The 13,452-nt window shown below is 42.2% G+C and overlaps 1 protein-coding gene across 1 annotated transcript in view; it reads right to left on the bottom strand.

Moving 5' to 3' along the window:
- Positions 1–13,452, bottom strand: part of NIPSNAP1 (nipsnap homolog 1) — a 41,539-nt gene that overhangs the window by 7,409 nt on the left and 20,678 nt on the right. Inside the window, exons 4-8 of the mRNA XM_020996669.2 lie at positions 12,673–12,718; positions 11,370–11,464; positions 7,345–7,415; positions 1,556–1,696; positions 415–446 (exon numbers count right to left, since the gene is read on the bottom strand). Of these exons, the coding sequence (XP_020852328.1) occupies positions 415–446; positions 1,556–1,696; positions 7,345–7,415; positions 11,370–11,464; positions 12,673–12,718 (385 nt within the window). The remainder of the gene's footprint in view (positions 1–414; positions 447–1,555; positions 1,697–7,344; positions 7,416–11,369; positions 11,465–12,672; positions 12,719–13,452) is intronic.

Here is a 13,452-nt window from a genome sequence, read left to right on the forward strand (position 1 = left end):
ATAAGTAGAACCAGGAAAACAACATAAAAAATGACTACAAGGAAATGGGAAAAAAGAAGAAGTGAAACTGAATTCTGGGCAACTAAAATGATTATGTTTGGCCCTGAAGAAGAGAGATGAGAGTGTACCTCCCTCCCATCATCGTAGAGGCGATGGAGAAGGGGTGTGAAACGCTACACATGATGTCAGATTTGGCAAATGTTTTGGTTTAGTTTTGCTCAATTTTTTCCTTCATCATAAAGGATGGCTCTTTGGCAGGGGGATATGTTGAAGGAAAAGACTGGGAAATGAAGGGATGTAAAACCAACATAGCAATACATTATTTGCTTAAAAAAATAACAAAAGGTCTTGATGAGACAAGAATGGTCTGCCCCCCACCCCCACGCTCTTTTCAGGCCCAGCGTGCCTACTCACCAATTGTTTCCCCACTCAATCATGGTCCCTGGCTGAAAGGAAACATAAGGGATTAGTAAGTACAGACATTGGCTTCTAATATTAACTTCAGCTCCCAGGCTAATAAGAAACACCAAAAAAAGGGACACTAATCTCTCCATCCCAGAGACCTCAGTTCACTTTAATCCTGAACCTTCCCTCAGCATTAAGTGGAACCATGACTCTTCTTCTTCATCTAATGAATTCTACCCATTTTTTCATGGTCACTTCTTCCAGAAAGCCTTCCCTGATTTCTCCTATCAGAGATGATTTTTGCTCCTCTGATCTCATATAATACTTTGCTAATGAGCTAGCTATCCTACAATGCAAAGTACAGAGGCAAAAAATCATTTCACATTAATGAGCCTCAGTGTCCTCTATCTGTAAAATGGGGGAGAGCAATACCGGTGCCATCTACTTCACAAGACTTTGTAAAACTTCAAGGACTTGACAAAAGGGATTTACTCCTTACCTCTTTTCAGAAATGGAGGACAACAGGATTATTTTACAAGTTGATTACATTTGTTGAATTGCTGTTCTTCCTTCCCCCCTCTCTTTTTTTATCCTTTGTTACAGAGAATGGCACAAAGGGTAGAAGATGAGGGTAGGATACACTTGGAAATGAACATCGGGTAACAAAAAAAGATACCAATACAAAAACTTTCAAAAAATAATAAAATAACAAAAGTCCATTTTTAAAAGGATCCAATTTTTTAAAAAATGATATAAGATCCCTAATGGCAGAGACTGTTTCACTTTGGATTTGTATTGGATAATAAGTATTTCATAAATGGGTTTTTCCCCCAATTCGAGTTATGGTATCATCATGTCATTACCAGTTGTCTGTGTCTTATGACACGGTAGACTATGAGCTCTTCAGGAGAAGGGCTGTGTTTTCTCTGTACCATAATCCTTTTCCTAATGCCCTGAACATGGCAAGTGTTTGCCAAGTATCTGGCACACTGGATTAGCTGAACGTGGGATAGGAATGGGGCTGGGCTGGGCTGACAGCACAGTGGTGGCCAGGTGCAGAGCTGTGGGGACCTTCAATATCCATGGCCTCTTGAATCTGGCTCTGAGAGGGAAAAAGAGAGAGCGGGGCAGGGAGGAAGCCCAGAATCACCTTCAGCTTGTAAGTCCTTAGTTCGTAAATATTGGGGCCCTCACGAGGCTCAGGCTCATTCCAGAAACTGAATTCCAAAAGCAGCTGGTTTCTCCTGGACAGCAACATCTTACTCCTCTCTTTCCGGAACTCCAGGTACTCCTGTTGGGGCACACAGTGGGATAGCTCAGAGGCATGGGGCAAAGGGGAAAGAGCCTAGCCTAGCCATGACATAAAAGGGAGACCAGGAGAAGGTTGAATTTAGCCTAGAACACTAAGTGTCTAGTAGAAGTACTGAGCCCAGTACCATAGCGCCTTATACATAAACAATTATTGAATAAATGAATGAATGATGGGGCACAGTACATCTGCCTGAGTTGCTAATTGAAATGTCAGAAAGGAGAAAGGCACATAACTCAGGACTCAGCCAGCATACGGAAGGAAGGGTGGAAGGCAGCTGAGGGATAGAGTGCTGGATTTGGAGTCAGGAAGACTAGAGTTTGAATCCTGCCCCAGCCACTGAGGAGCTTAACTGTATGACCCTGGGCAAGTCGTTTGACCTCTATCTACCTTAGTTTCCTATTATCCTACAAAATGGGGCTACTAATTAGCACCTACCTCCCAGGATTGTTGTGAGGATCAAATTTACAGTTACACACACACACACACACAACTTTGCAAACCTTAAAGAGCTATAAAAATGATAGCTATGATTATAACTTAGATCTCTCTCAGCCTCAGTTTCCTCAGCTGTAAAACAGAGACAGATAAAGCGTCTACCTTACAGACTATGTACTGCTTATAGGTAGGTAGATATTAATATTGGTCTTCAAGTCCTAAGGGCCTAAGACTAATAAGTTTAAGAGACTCAGTAGCTTTAGTAACCTCGACTTTAGAGTCAGGAAGACATAAGTACGAATCCTGATTGAGACACGCAGTAGCCGTGTGACTCTGGGCAAGTCAATAACCCTCAACTGCAGGTCTGGAGAAGTAGCATTCAGCTCACAGGGTTGTTAGGAAGCATGTGAGAGAATGGAAATAAAGTGCTTCACAGATATCAAAGCGCTATATAAATGTCAGTTATTAATAATAATAAAAGGAAGAAAAGCCTTATCTATATGGGAGTTACCTTATCTGTAAGGGAAAAAAAGGCTAGAAACAACCTACCATTGGATAGGTAATGGCTGAAAATGTCTTTTGTCAATGTAATGGATTCTTATTGTGCAACAAAGATAAGGAATACTAAGAAATACTGCAAGACTCATTCACTGGAAGTGAGGCAAAGGTAGAGCCAAGATGGCGGAGTATCAAGAAGTATGGCCTCACTCCCCTCCCCCCATGCCTCCCACTCTTCTCCATGAAAATCTAGAAAATGCACTAGATTGAGTAATTTTTTCTAAATCACAGTGAGTCCTTTTCCCAGCCTAGATCAACATAGGAAGACAGACAGAAAGGACATTGAGGATAGCATCCGGCCAGGAGCCTGCCAAGAGTATTCTGGCACACACGGACTAAGAGAGGACTGAGATTATACACCACAGAAAGGAAAAGTCCCAGACCCATACAAGGGATGACTTGTGCAAGATGCAGCATAGATGCCATCTGGAAGCTCTGTCGATCATGACCCAGTTCTGGATCAGAGATCAAGGAGGAACTGAGGAGGGAACCTGCGCCTGGAGAGCTGAGGGAAGAATTCCAGAGAGACAAGCAGTTGCAAGCCCTAAACTATGTACTGAGCTAGGAATGGGTTTAGAGACAAACAGTAGCTGGGTTCCTCTGACCTCAGGAATGGAGAATGGCCTCAGCTCCATCCTCTAGCCCAGTCTGAAAGCTGCAGTGCAAAAATGAAGATAGGAATTCCAGACCAAAGAAGAGTCTGCATGGGGGGGGGGGCGCGGAGTGAAAGCAAAGAAGAGTCTGCATTTCAGTCACTTTCACCATGAAGACCTTCCATGGAGTGCTGATAGTGACTGAGTCTAGCAACAGTCCGCTGGAACTTCCAGCCAGAAGCAAGACAAGTATTGTGCAGACCCAAACCCAGGTCAGGAACCTGCAGAGCTCAGAGCAGGAAGGCACTGATCAGACTTTGCCCAGGATCTGGGAACAGCTTTGGGTCTTCAGCCTGAACTCTCCTCAAGAGCCTAGAATAACACAACACTCAATACCCCAGGAAAGGAGCAGAAGTACCCAATATTCTCCCCACAAGTGAATGAAGTTCAGCCTCATTATCAACTCTGAAGTCAGGAAAGAGGCTGGAAGAATGAGTAAACAAAAAAAGAACCCTACCACAAAAAGCTCTTATCGTGACAAGCATGCTCAAGACACAACTCCAAAGAAGAGAATGACCCAAAATATCGATGAGCAAAATCTCAAGGAATTACACAGCTTGGACACAAATTTAAGGAGAATTCCTAGAAAAGACGAAACAAAAGCTTTTAAAAGAATTAAAAATGATTTTTAAGACCAAACGAGGGGCAGCTAGGTGGTGCAGTGGAGAGAGCACTGGTCCTGGAGTCAGGAGGACGTGAACCCACATCCAGCCTCTAACACTTACTGAGCTGTGTGACTCTGGGCAAGTCACTTAACTGCAGTTGCCACAAAAAGAACCAGACACAAAACAAAACAAAAAAACCCAAAGGAGAGCTATTGAAGAAATCTTTGAAAGAGAAGTAACAGATTAGCACAAGAGGAACAAAACCAAACAAAAGGAAAACTCTGAAAATTAGAACTGACCAATCAGAAGCTAACGACCCTGCGCCTAAAATAGTGCCTGGGACTGTAGGCACATAATATATGCTTAATAAATGCTTACTGACTAAAATGACAATAAAAATAGTAGAAGAAAAATACTACAGAAAAAAAAAACCAAAGAAAATGTAATATAGGTATCTCATAGAAAAAAACAACGGACCTGGAAAACAGATTGAGGAGAGACATAATTTAAGAATCATTGGACTACTTGAAAGCCATAACCAAACAAAGAGATTAGACATCATATTTCAAGAAATCACAAAACTGGGGCAGCGAGGCGGCACAGTGCATAAAGCACCGGCCCTGAAGTCAGGAGGACCTGAGTTGAAATCTGGCCTCAGACCAAACACTTGACACTTACTAGCTGTGTGACCCTGGGCAAGTCACTTTGCCCCAATTGCCTTAAAAAAAATCACAAAACAGTTTCCCTGATCTCTTAGAGCCAGAAGGTAAAGTAGAAATAAAAAGAATCCAATTACCTCCTAAAAGAAACTCCCAAATTAAAACTCCCAGAAATATCAAAGCCAAAATCCAGAGCTTTTGAGTGAAAGAAAAAAATACTACCAGTATCTAGAAAAAATTGAAGTACTGAGGAGCAACAGTCAGTATCACAAGACTAAGCAGCCACCACCGTGAAGGAGCAAAGAGTTTGCAACATGATATTCCAAACGGCACAGGATATAGGCTTACCACCCAAGATAATTTATTCAGCAAAACTGAATATAATCCTATGGGGAAGGGGAGAAGGAATGAACCTTTAATGAAATGGAGGATTTCTAAGCCTACCTGATGAAAATAACAAAGATGAGTAAAAACTTTGAAATATAAACACAGTAGTCAAGAGAAACACAAAAAACTAAACATCAGTGGGCAATCATAAGAAACTAAACAAAGATAAACTGTTCACATCTAATATGTATCCCCTCAGAAGTCTGCCATCATCAGGGGTCATAAAAGGATTCTAATCAGACAGAAGCCCTGGAGTGATCGTTATGTTTTGATGACCTTAAAAGAAGAATAGAAGAGGAAAAATACATGGAGGTTGGAAGGGGGAAATTATCTCACTTAATTGGAGTACAGAAGTGAAAGTCTATACATACAAATAAGAAAGAAGGAATAGGCATGAGTGAGTACCATTTAAAACTCACTCTCATACGAACTAGTCAAAAGAGGGTGAAATACACACTCAGTTTGGTACTTTCACTCAACAGGTTAACAGGAAAGAAAGGGGAAAAGTTAGGGTTAGAGTTAGGGTTGAGGGAGGGGTAGATTAAGAGAAGTTTTAGTCTTAAACAAAACAAACTCTAAAGAGGGGATGGGAAACAAAAAGAAGGAAAGGCAAAAGAGAATGGGATAAAAGGATATACACAATTAACCATAACTGTGAATGGGATGAACTTACCCATGAAGTGAAGAAGAGAAGCAAAATGGATTAGAAAGCAGAATCTAACTATACTTGTTAGAAGAAACATACTTGAAACAGAAGGATATGCTGAAACTTAAAATAAGGGGCTAGAGCAACATCTATTATGTTTCTGCTGAAATCAGAAAAGGGGGCTGCAATTACAATTTTAGAAAAAACAACAGCAATAGATTTAATTGAAAGAGATAAACAAGGAAGCTACATTTTCCTGAAAGGTACCATAGAAAATTAATTAATATCAATACCGAATATATATGTACCGAATGGCATAACACCTAAATACTTAAAGGAAAAGTTAAATGAATTACAGGGATAAATATACAATAGAACTATAATTGTAAGAGAACTCAATTTACTCCTTTCTGCCCTAACCTAATCTAAATCTAAAAAAATAAACAAAAAAGTAGTTGAGCTGAATAGAATTTTGGAAAAGTTAAATAAGATAGACCTTTGTAGATTACTGAATGGAAATAGAAAAGAGTATACTTATTTCTTCTTCATAAAAGTCCATCTTATATTAGGGGATAAAATCCACATAAACAAATCAGAAAAGCAGAAATATTAAATGCATCTTTTACTATAATGTAATTAAAATTTTATTCCACAAAGGGAAAAACCACGATGCAATAAAAATTATTTTCAGTGAAGGGCAGGTGAAGAAACAATTAAAAATTAACCAGAGACTAAATAATTCAATCCTAAAGAACAGACAGGTCAAAGAACAAATAACAGAAACAATCAATGATTTCCTTAAACATAAGCATAACAATAAGACAACACACCAAAATATTGGGGACACAGTCAAAGAAGTCCTATGGGGAAAGTTTATATTTCTAAACATTTTCAACAGTAAAAAAAGAGAAAGAGTAGATCAACAACTTGGGCACGCAACCAAAAAAGCTAAAAAACCAGCAAAAACAAAAAACCCAAAACAACCCCTAATTAAACACCAAAATAGAAATCCTGAAAACAAGAGATTAATAAAATTGAAAGCAAAAATCTCACTGAATTAATAAAACTAGGAGCTGTTATTTAGTAATAATAATAAAGCAGATAAGCCACAGTTAACTTGATTTTTAAAAAAGAAAGAAAACCAAATTACCAGTATGAAATGAAGACAAGCATAAAGAAAAAAAAGGAAAGGAGAAGACTGGAACAAAAACATGAAAATGTAAAAACAGCAGTGGTAACAAAACTTTCTATAAACACAGAAGGAAAAGAGAAGTAACTTGCCCACAGTCACAAAACCAGTATGTGGCAGAGGCTCTGAAACCAGCTCTCGGTCTACTATGACATGTGCTTCTTAGGTAATTATTAAATGTATCATTTTTTTTTTGGTCAGAACCTGTGATTTCATCAGTTGAGGGAACTCCCAGAAGAAGAATTTTCTTCCACTAATGCAGATTGCCAACTGTTCTGCCATCTGTTCTCAGAAGCAAGACTCAAACCCAGGCCCTTGCTGGTTCCAATGCCAGCTCTACATACTTCTTTTCCAAGGTAATTATTTATTTGTTTTAAAACTCATAAGCTATGATAATGATTGCTACTTTTAAAAATTCTTTTTTAAACACAGCACTTAGCACAATGCTTGGCACATGGTGCTTAATAAATGCTTATTGGCTGACTGGCTGATTACCTTGTTCACCTTGAGTTTGTTCATGCAGTCCATGAGGGCAGGGTAGCCTCCTGAGAATCGCCACAAATGTACTGTGAGGAGATGGAAATAAAATACAGTGTCAAACAAAGACTGCTCTCTTGGCTCAAAAGACCTTCCCTCCCGGATCTTCAACCCCAGGGACTCAAGCTTCCCTGAACCATGACCCTCATGAGTTCTCTTTCCTTTGCCTGGGGAATCAGTCTCCATGATGATGACCACAACAAAGTCTGTCCTTCAAATGCCACTCAAAACATGGGAAAGGGGGATTATATTTGTACTGCTCAACCCCAGGGGACAGGACTATAAAAACGATTGAGTCCCCAGCCATCTTGCCTGCTGACATACAGAGCAATCCAGAATCCAAGTGTTGAAGAACTTAACTCTTTCGTTGCTGGATCTCCGTGTTGGAGAATGATAGCTGATTGATGGCTGCCTCAGTTGCCCACTATATTTGGGGTCTGGCTCCAACCACACCTCACTTCTTTCTCAGATAATCTTACTAGACACCACAACACTACAGGTATATCCCCTGAATCCCCTTACCCTACAGTTCTGGAAGAAAATATAATCATTTCTATCACTGTTTTGAAAGGGCCAGGTTAATCTTCTCCACTCAGCACCCTGGCAATTTTCCAAATTAAAACATCCCTACTATTTGGCCATCACTCCCTTATATGTGCTATGTCCCCCCTTAGAATGCAAGTTCCTTGAGGGCAGGGACTATCTTTACTTTTATTCTTGTATCCCTTCCTCCTAAACTCTCATGTAGAATTATTTTTAATATATGCTTGGCACACAATAAGTAACTAATACTTAATACTTACTATTTGGTTGATTGATTTCCAAGCCCTTAGCACAGTGCTCAGCACATAATAAGTACTTAATAAATGTCTTTTCATTTATTCATTCATTCATTGGGTAAAAGTTATAGACAGGCATTTTCAGCTTCCCAACAATTGGAGCTATCCAAAATGAGCCAGCAGCTTGGGGAAATGGGTTCCCTCTCCTCACTGGAGGCTTTCAAGGAAAGGCTGAATGACCTCGTTGGGGATATTATAGAAAGGATTGTTTGTGGGGCATGGATTAGGTTAGATGCCTTCTGAGGTCCCTTCAAACTTTGAAATTCTGTGAATAAAGACACAAAAGAGACCCTTACTAAATCTCCAGATGACACAAAGCTGGCAGAACCGCTTCTTCAATAAGTGACAGAATCAAGGTTCAAAATTATCTCAGCTCTCTGGAACACAGAGCCACTCCCACAAGATAAGACTGACTAGGGATCATTGCAAAGCCCTTCATTTCAGTACCTAAAATTAAACTTGAAAAAATGTAGGGCAGAGCAAGGACTGGATAACCATTTTTCAGAGACGCTGTAGGTGGGGGCTCATGATTCAGGTATGAGAAGCTCTTTTAGGTCCCTATCAACCGATTCTATGAAACCCCTGGGGAGAAAGGAAACACACAGTCTTAGCTTTGGAAGTAACCTCTGAGGTCATGTGGTCCAACCCAGACACGAACAAGAATTACCTCTAAAACATCAATGAATCAGCAAGCATTTATTAATGATCTATTATGTGCCAGCAAGATCTATGCAGCTAGGTGGCATGGGCAGTTAGCTGATGCAGTGGACCTGGAGTCAGAAAGACTCATCTTGCTGAGTTCAAATCTGGCTTCAGATACTTACTAGCTGTATGACCCTGGGCAAGTCACTTCACCGTGTTTGCCTTGGTTCCTCATCTATAAAATGAGCTGGAGAAGGAAATGACAATCTATCCAGGTATCTTTGTCAAGAAAACCCCAAATGGGGTCATAAAGAGTTGGACACAACTGAAATGACTGAACGACAAAAATGTGCCAGCCCATTGCCCACTTTGGAAAGATTTTTGTTGGTTTGTTTTTAAATTTAAGTCATAAGGACAAAAATGAAACAATCCCTACCTTCAAGGAAGCTTAGACTCTATTGAGGGACTTAACAACATATGTATAATTAAACAGAGGTAGAGACCAGACTCCTGATTTCATCAGTATAGGGAACTCCCAGATGAAGAAACTCTCTCTGCCATTGAGATGGGCACCTTCTCCTTAACTTTTGGTCATAGAAGGTTGTCTGTAGAAGAGGTGTCGAACACAGGAACCAGGTCAAAATGAAACTGGGAAATATTTAACAAAATAAATAAAAATACAGTTTGTTCAGTCTTTCAGCTGTGTCCAACTTTTTGTGACCCCCTTTGGGGTTTTCTTGGCAGAGATGCTGGAGTGGCTGGCCATTTCCTTTTTCAGCTCATTCTACAAATGAGGAAACGGAGACAAACTGGGTGAAGTGACATGCACAGGGTCATGCAGCTAGTAAGTGTCTGAGTCTGGATTTGAACTCGGGTCCTTCTGACTCCAGACCTACTGCTCTATCGGTTGCACCACCCAGCTGTCCCAAAAAATACAACAGAACATAGATAAAATATTGCTGCACAGTTTTCTGAGTCGATATGTACCCAGCAAGAATCCTTATGTGTGCTTTAATGGTCCCTATCTCTGAGTTTGATACCTCTGGTCTAGAACACTGAGAAATGAAGTTGCCTGCCTGGTCAAAGTCAGGAGGTGTCAGAAGAGAGACTAGAACCCATCTTCCCACCCCAAGGAAGTTCTCTAGTAAGTCTGCCTCTTGCACTCAGAATACATGCAAGGCAAATTTCCCTTTGTTTCCTTCCAGTAATGGGATGCCCTCCACTTCCCATGTCACTGAAGAGGGCTTTCATTGTTAGGAGAGCCTTCCTGCCATCAAACCAGAACTGGCTCCTTTGCACCCTCCTCCCCCTGCTACTGGTTCCTCCCTTGAGGGCCAAGCACAACACAGCTGATTCCTTTTCCCATAATAGCCCTTAAAATAACAGAAGCCAGTGATCATGTCTCCCCTGAGTCTCTTCTCTATGCTATGTGCTCCGAGTTCCTTCAACACATTCTCTCATGGCATGGGATCAATTCCCCGTCCTGGCTGCCATCTGGTGGAGAGTCTAACTTATCAACGTCCTATGTCTCCCACATTTTAGAAGGGAGGGAAGAAACAGTCCCATGGTCCAAGGGTGGCCAATTTGGGATCTCCACCCCTTCTTTGGCCTCTCTCTACCATATCTGGAGGTGGCTTGGGATTCTAAAATGACTCCCTGACAGGCCCTACAACCACCCCAAATCCCAACTCTATGATTTCTGAGTCTAGTAAGGGGGCAACTAACTTCACCCTTGGGGGCCTCAGTTTTTCCTTATGTAAAATTACAGGTCTGGGCCCAATGACCACTGAGGTTTCTTCTAGCATTAAAATGGGCGGCTAGGTGGCACCACAGTGCATAGAGCACCAGGCCTTTAGTCAAGAAGACTACTCCTCCTGAGTTCAAATCTGGCTTCAGACACAAGCTGTGTGACCCTGGGAAAGTCACTTCACCTTGTTTGCATCAGTTTCCTCATCTGTCAAATGAGCTGGAGAAAGAAATGCCAAACCACTCCATGTCATTGCCTAGAAAACCCAAAAATGGGAGTCATGAAGAGTTGGCCATGACTGAAAAATGACTGCAGAGAGCTTTAGAACTCTATCCTTCCCTTCCTTCTGGGACTCAGGTTTCTAAAATGAGGATGATGGATGGATGAATGAATGAAAAGCATTGGTTAAAGGCTTACTACATGCCAAAGGTTGTGTTAAGTGTTAGGGATACAAATACAAAAAGAAGAAAAGTCCCTCGCCTCATGGAGGAAGATAATACATGTAAGAGAATCTGGCCACAGGGCACAGGGAAAGGACCAGGGGTCCTAAAAGTGCAACCACAGTCCAGATGTCAAGGCTGCACTGCCTTTGAGAAGGGTCACAGTGAAGAGTGATGTATGGATTCCCTCTGGCAGGGGCAGAGAAGGGAGTTCACTGGGGGGAAGGCTAGAGTCGGTTGCAGGGTGAGGAAAGGGGGAAAGCTAAAGAAGCTAGGCACTAGCTTTGATCCTCCAGGCAGAGGCTGGGGTCTCACCTGCCTGGTCCTGCTCACCATACCAAGTGTTCCAGTTTCCCACCAATGCACAAGGATAGTCCGGGTCTAGGTGGAGCTGAGGAAGCACCGCTTCCCTGAAAAAAAGCAAAAAGAAGTAAGATGAGGATGAGCGAGGGCCTTGCTTTCCCTCCCCAGGCACTTAGTACACAGCCTGGTCAGAGCAGGATGAGGCTGGGAGCCCCCCTCCCACTTTCTTAGATAGCCAGCCCTGGGAAGCCTGCAGGAAACAGCCCTGATCCCAGATGATGGAAGACCTGGCGTTACCATTTCTACTACCTTGGGTGACTTAGATTACAGGTTATCACCTCTCTGAGCTTTGGTTTTCTAGTCAGTGAAATGTAGATTTTTTTGGAGAGGGGGAAGACTTGCACTCTTTCAGTATTTAGAATTCTCTCTCTCCCCCTTTTCCTCCCTTCCTCTTATTTTCTTTCTCTCCTCTCCTCTCTCCCCCTTCTCCTTTTCTGTCTGTCTCTCTCTCTCCCCCTCGTCTTTCCTTTCCCTCCCTTTCCTTCTCCTCTCTTCCTCTTCTCTTTCGCCTTCCTTCTCTTGCCCTGTTCCTCTCTACCTCCTACTTTTCTATCTCTCTGCCTCTCCTTTTCTCTTTTCTTCCTTCTCCCTCTCTCTTTCTCCTTCCTCCCTTACCCCCTCCTCTCTTCCCTTTCTCTTTCACCTTCCCTCTCTTCCCCTGCTCCAACCTCCCTCCCTCTCCCTTTCTCTCTCTTCTTCCCTCTCCCTCTTTCTTTCTCCTCCTTTGCTTACCCCCTCCTCTCTTCCCCTACTCCTCTCCTAACTAGGCTAATAATATGTTCTTCCCCCCTTCCCAGGCCTCCTTCCTGTCCTTATATACAATATCCCATCTCCAGCCACCATACCTGTCCACAGGCTGTGCCCCATAGCTGGAAAGCTCTCTAGAACCTTCAAGGCTCAGTTCAAGTGCCAGCTACATGAAGATGATCCTTTCCCACTGGATACAATCGAAATTACTTTGTATCCATTTTGTTTTCATTTAGGGAGATACCTGTTTCATCTCCATAGAAGGTAACCCCTTGAGGGCAGGGACTGCTCGGACACTTTTGTCTTTGTACGCCCAACTCCCTGCCCAGTGCCTGGCACACAGGAGGGACTTTATAAACTTTGGTTGGCTGGATTGAGACAATGTGGCAGCAAGAAGAGGTTGGGGCTAAGGCTCAGCTCTGGAACGTGGACGTGGCGGCCATGACAACGGGCAGGGCACCTTTGCCACATCAGGGCCAAGAGGACAAAAGTAGGGGAGAAGACTCACGTCAGGCTATTGTAGGCATCCAGGCACTCCGGCTTCACGTTGTGAACTGTAATAAGCCAATGAGAGAAGAACCAGTTACACTGGGGCTTTGGTGAACAGGGACAGAGCTCCAGAGCGGGTGACTGGAGAAAGGGGGAGAGAAGAAATAGCCTGAAATTTAGAGGCAAGAATGCACTGGACTTAGAATCAGTCAAGTAGAGCCAGGTGCAAATCCCATCCCTGACACTTCTTGGCTAGCGAACCTGAGCAAATCACTTTATCTCTCTGGGCCTTAGTTTCCTCATTTGTAAAATGGGGATCAAAAGATTAGCAGTGCCTACTTCCCATGAGGATCAAAGGAGATGATGGATGGCAAATACTTTGCAAACTTTAGGGCACTCTATCAACGTCACATGTGTCAGCTTCCTCAATAGTAAAAAGAAAAGGTATAATAACAGCACCTACCACAGTTGTTGTGAGGATCAAGTGAGATCAATCTGTAAACAGTTTAGCACATAGTGGCTATCATCATCGTTATTATTTCATATTGGTAGAGTTCCCAGGACCCAGCGAGGCCATCTGTCTATTGATCTATGCAGACAGAGACCCACAGACACAAAGGGATTTGCCTAAAGCAAGGCTTGCTAAGCCTTCATCCAAACCAGGAATTTCTGACTTACATCTAAAAGATGTCAACCAAATAACCATCCACCAAAACATTCAAATAAATATTAAAAAATCAAATCAATTGAGACAACATGTAAAATTTTACATGCCTCAGAGGACCACACAAATAAATGC

Source organism: Phascolarctos cinereus, unplaced genomic scaffold (genome assembly GCF_003287225.1).
Source record: "Phascolarctos cinereus isolate Bilbo 61053 unplaced genomic scaffold, phaCin_HiC Scaffold_4;HRSCAF=312, whole genome shotgun sequence".
Classification (NCBI taxonomy): domain Eukaryota; kingdom Metazoa; phylum Chordata; class Mammalia; order Diprotodontia; family Phascolarctidae; genus Phascolarctos; species Phascolarctos cinereus.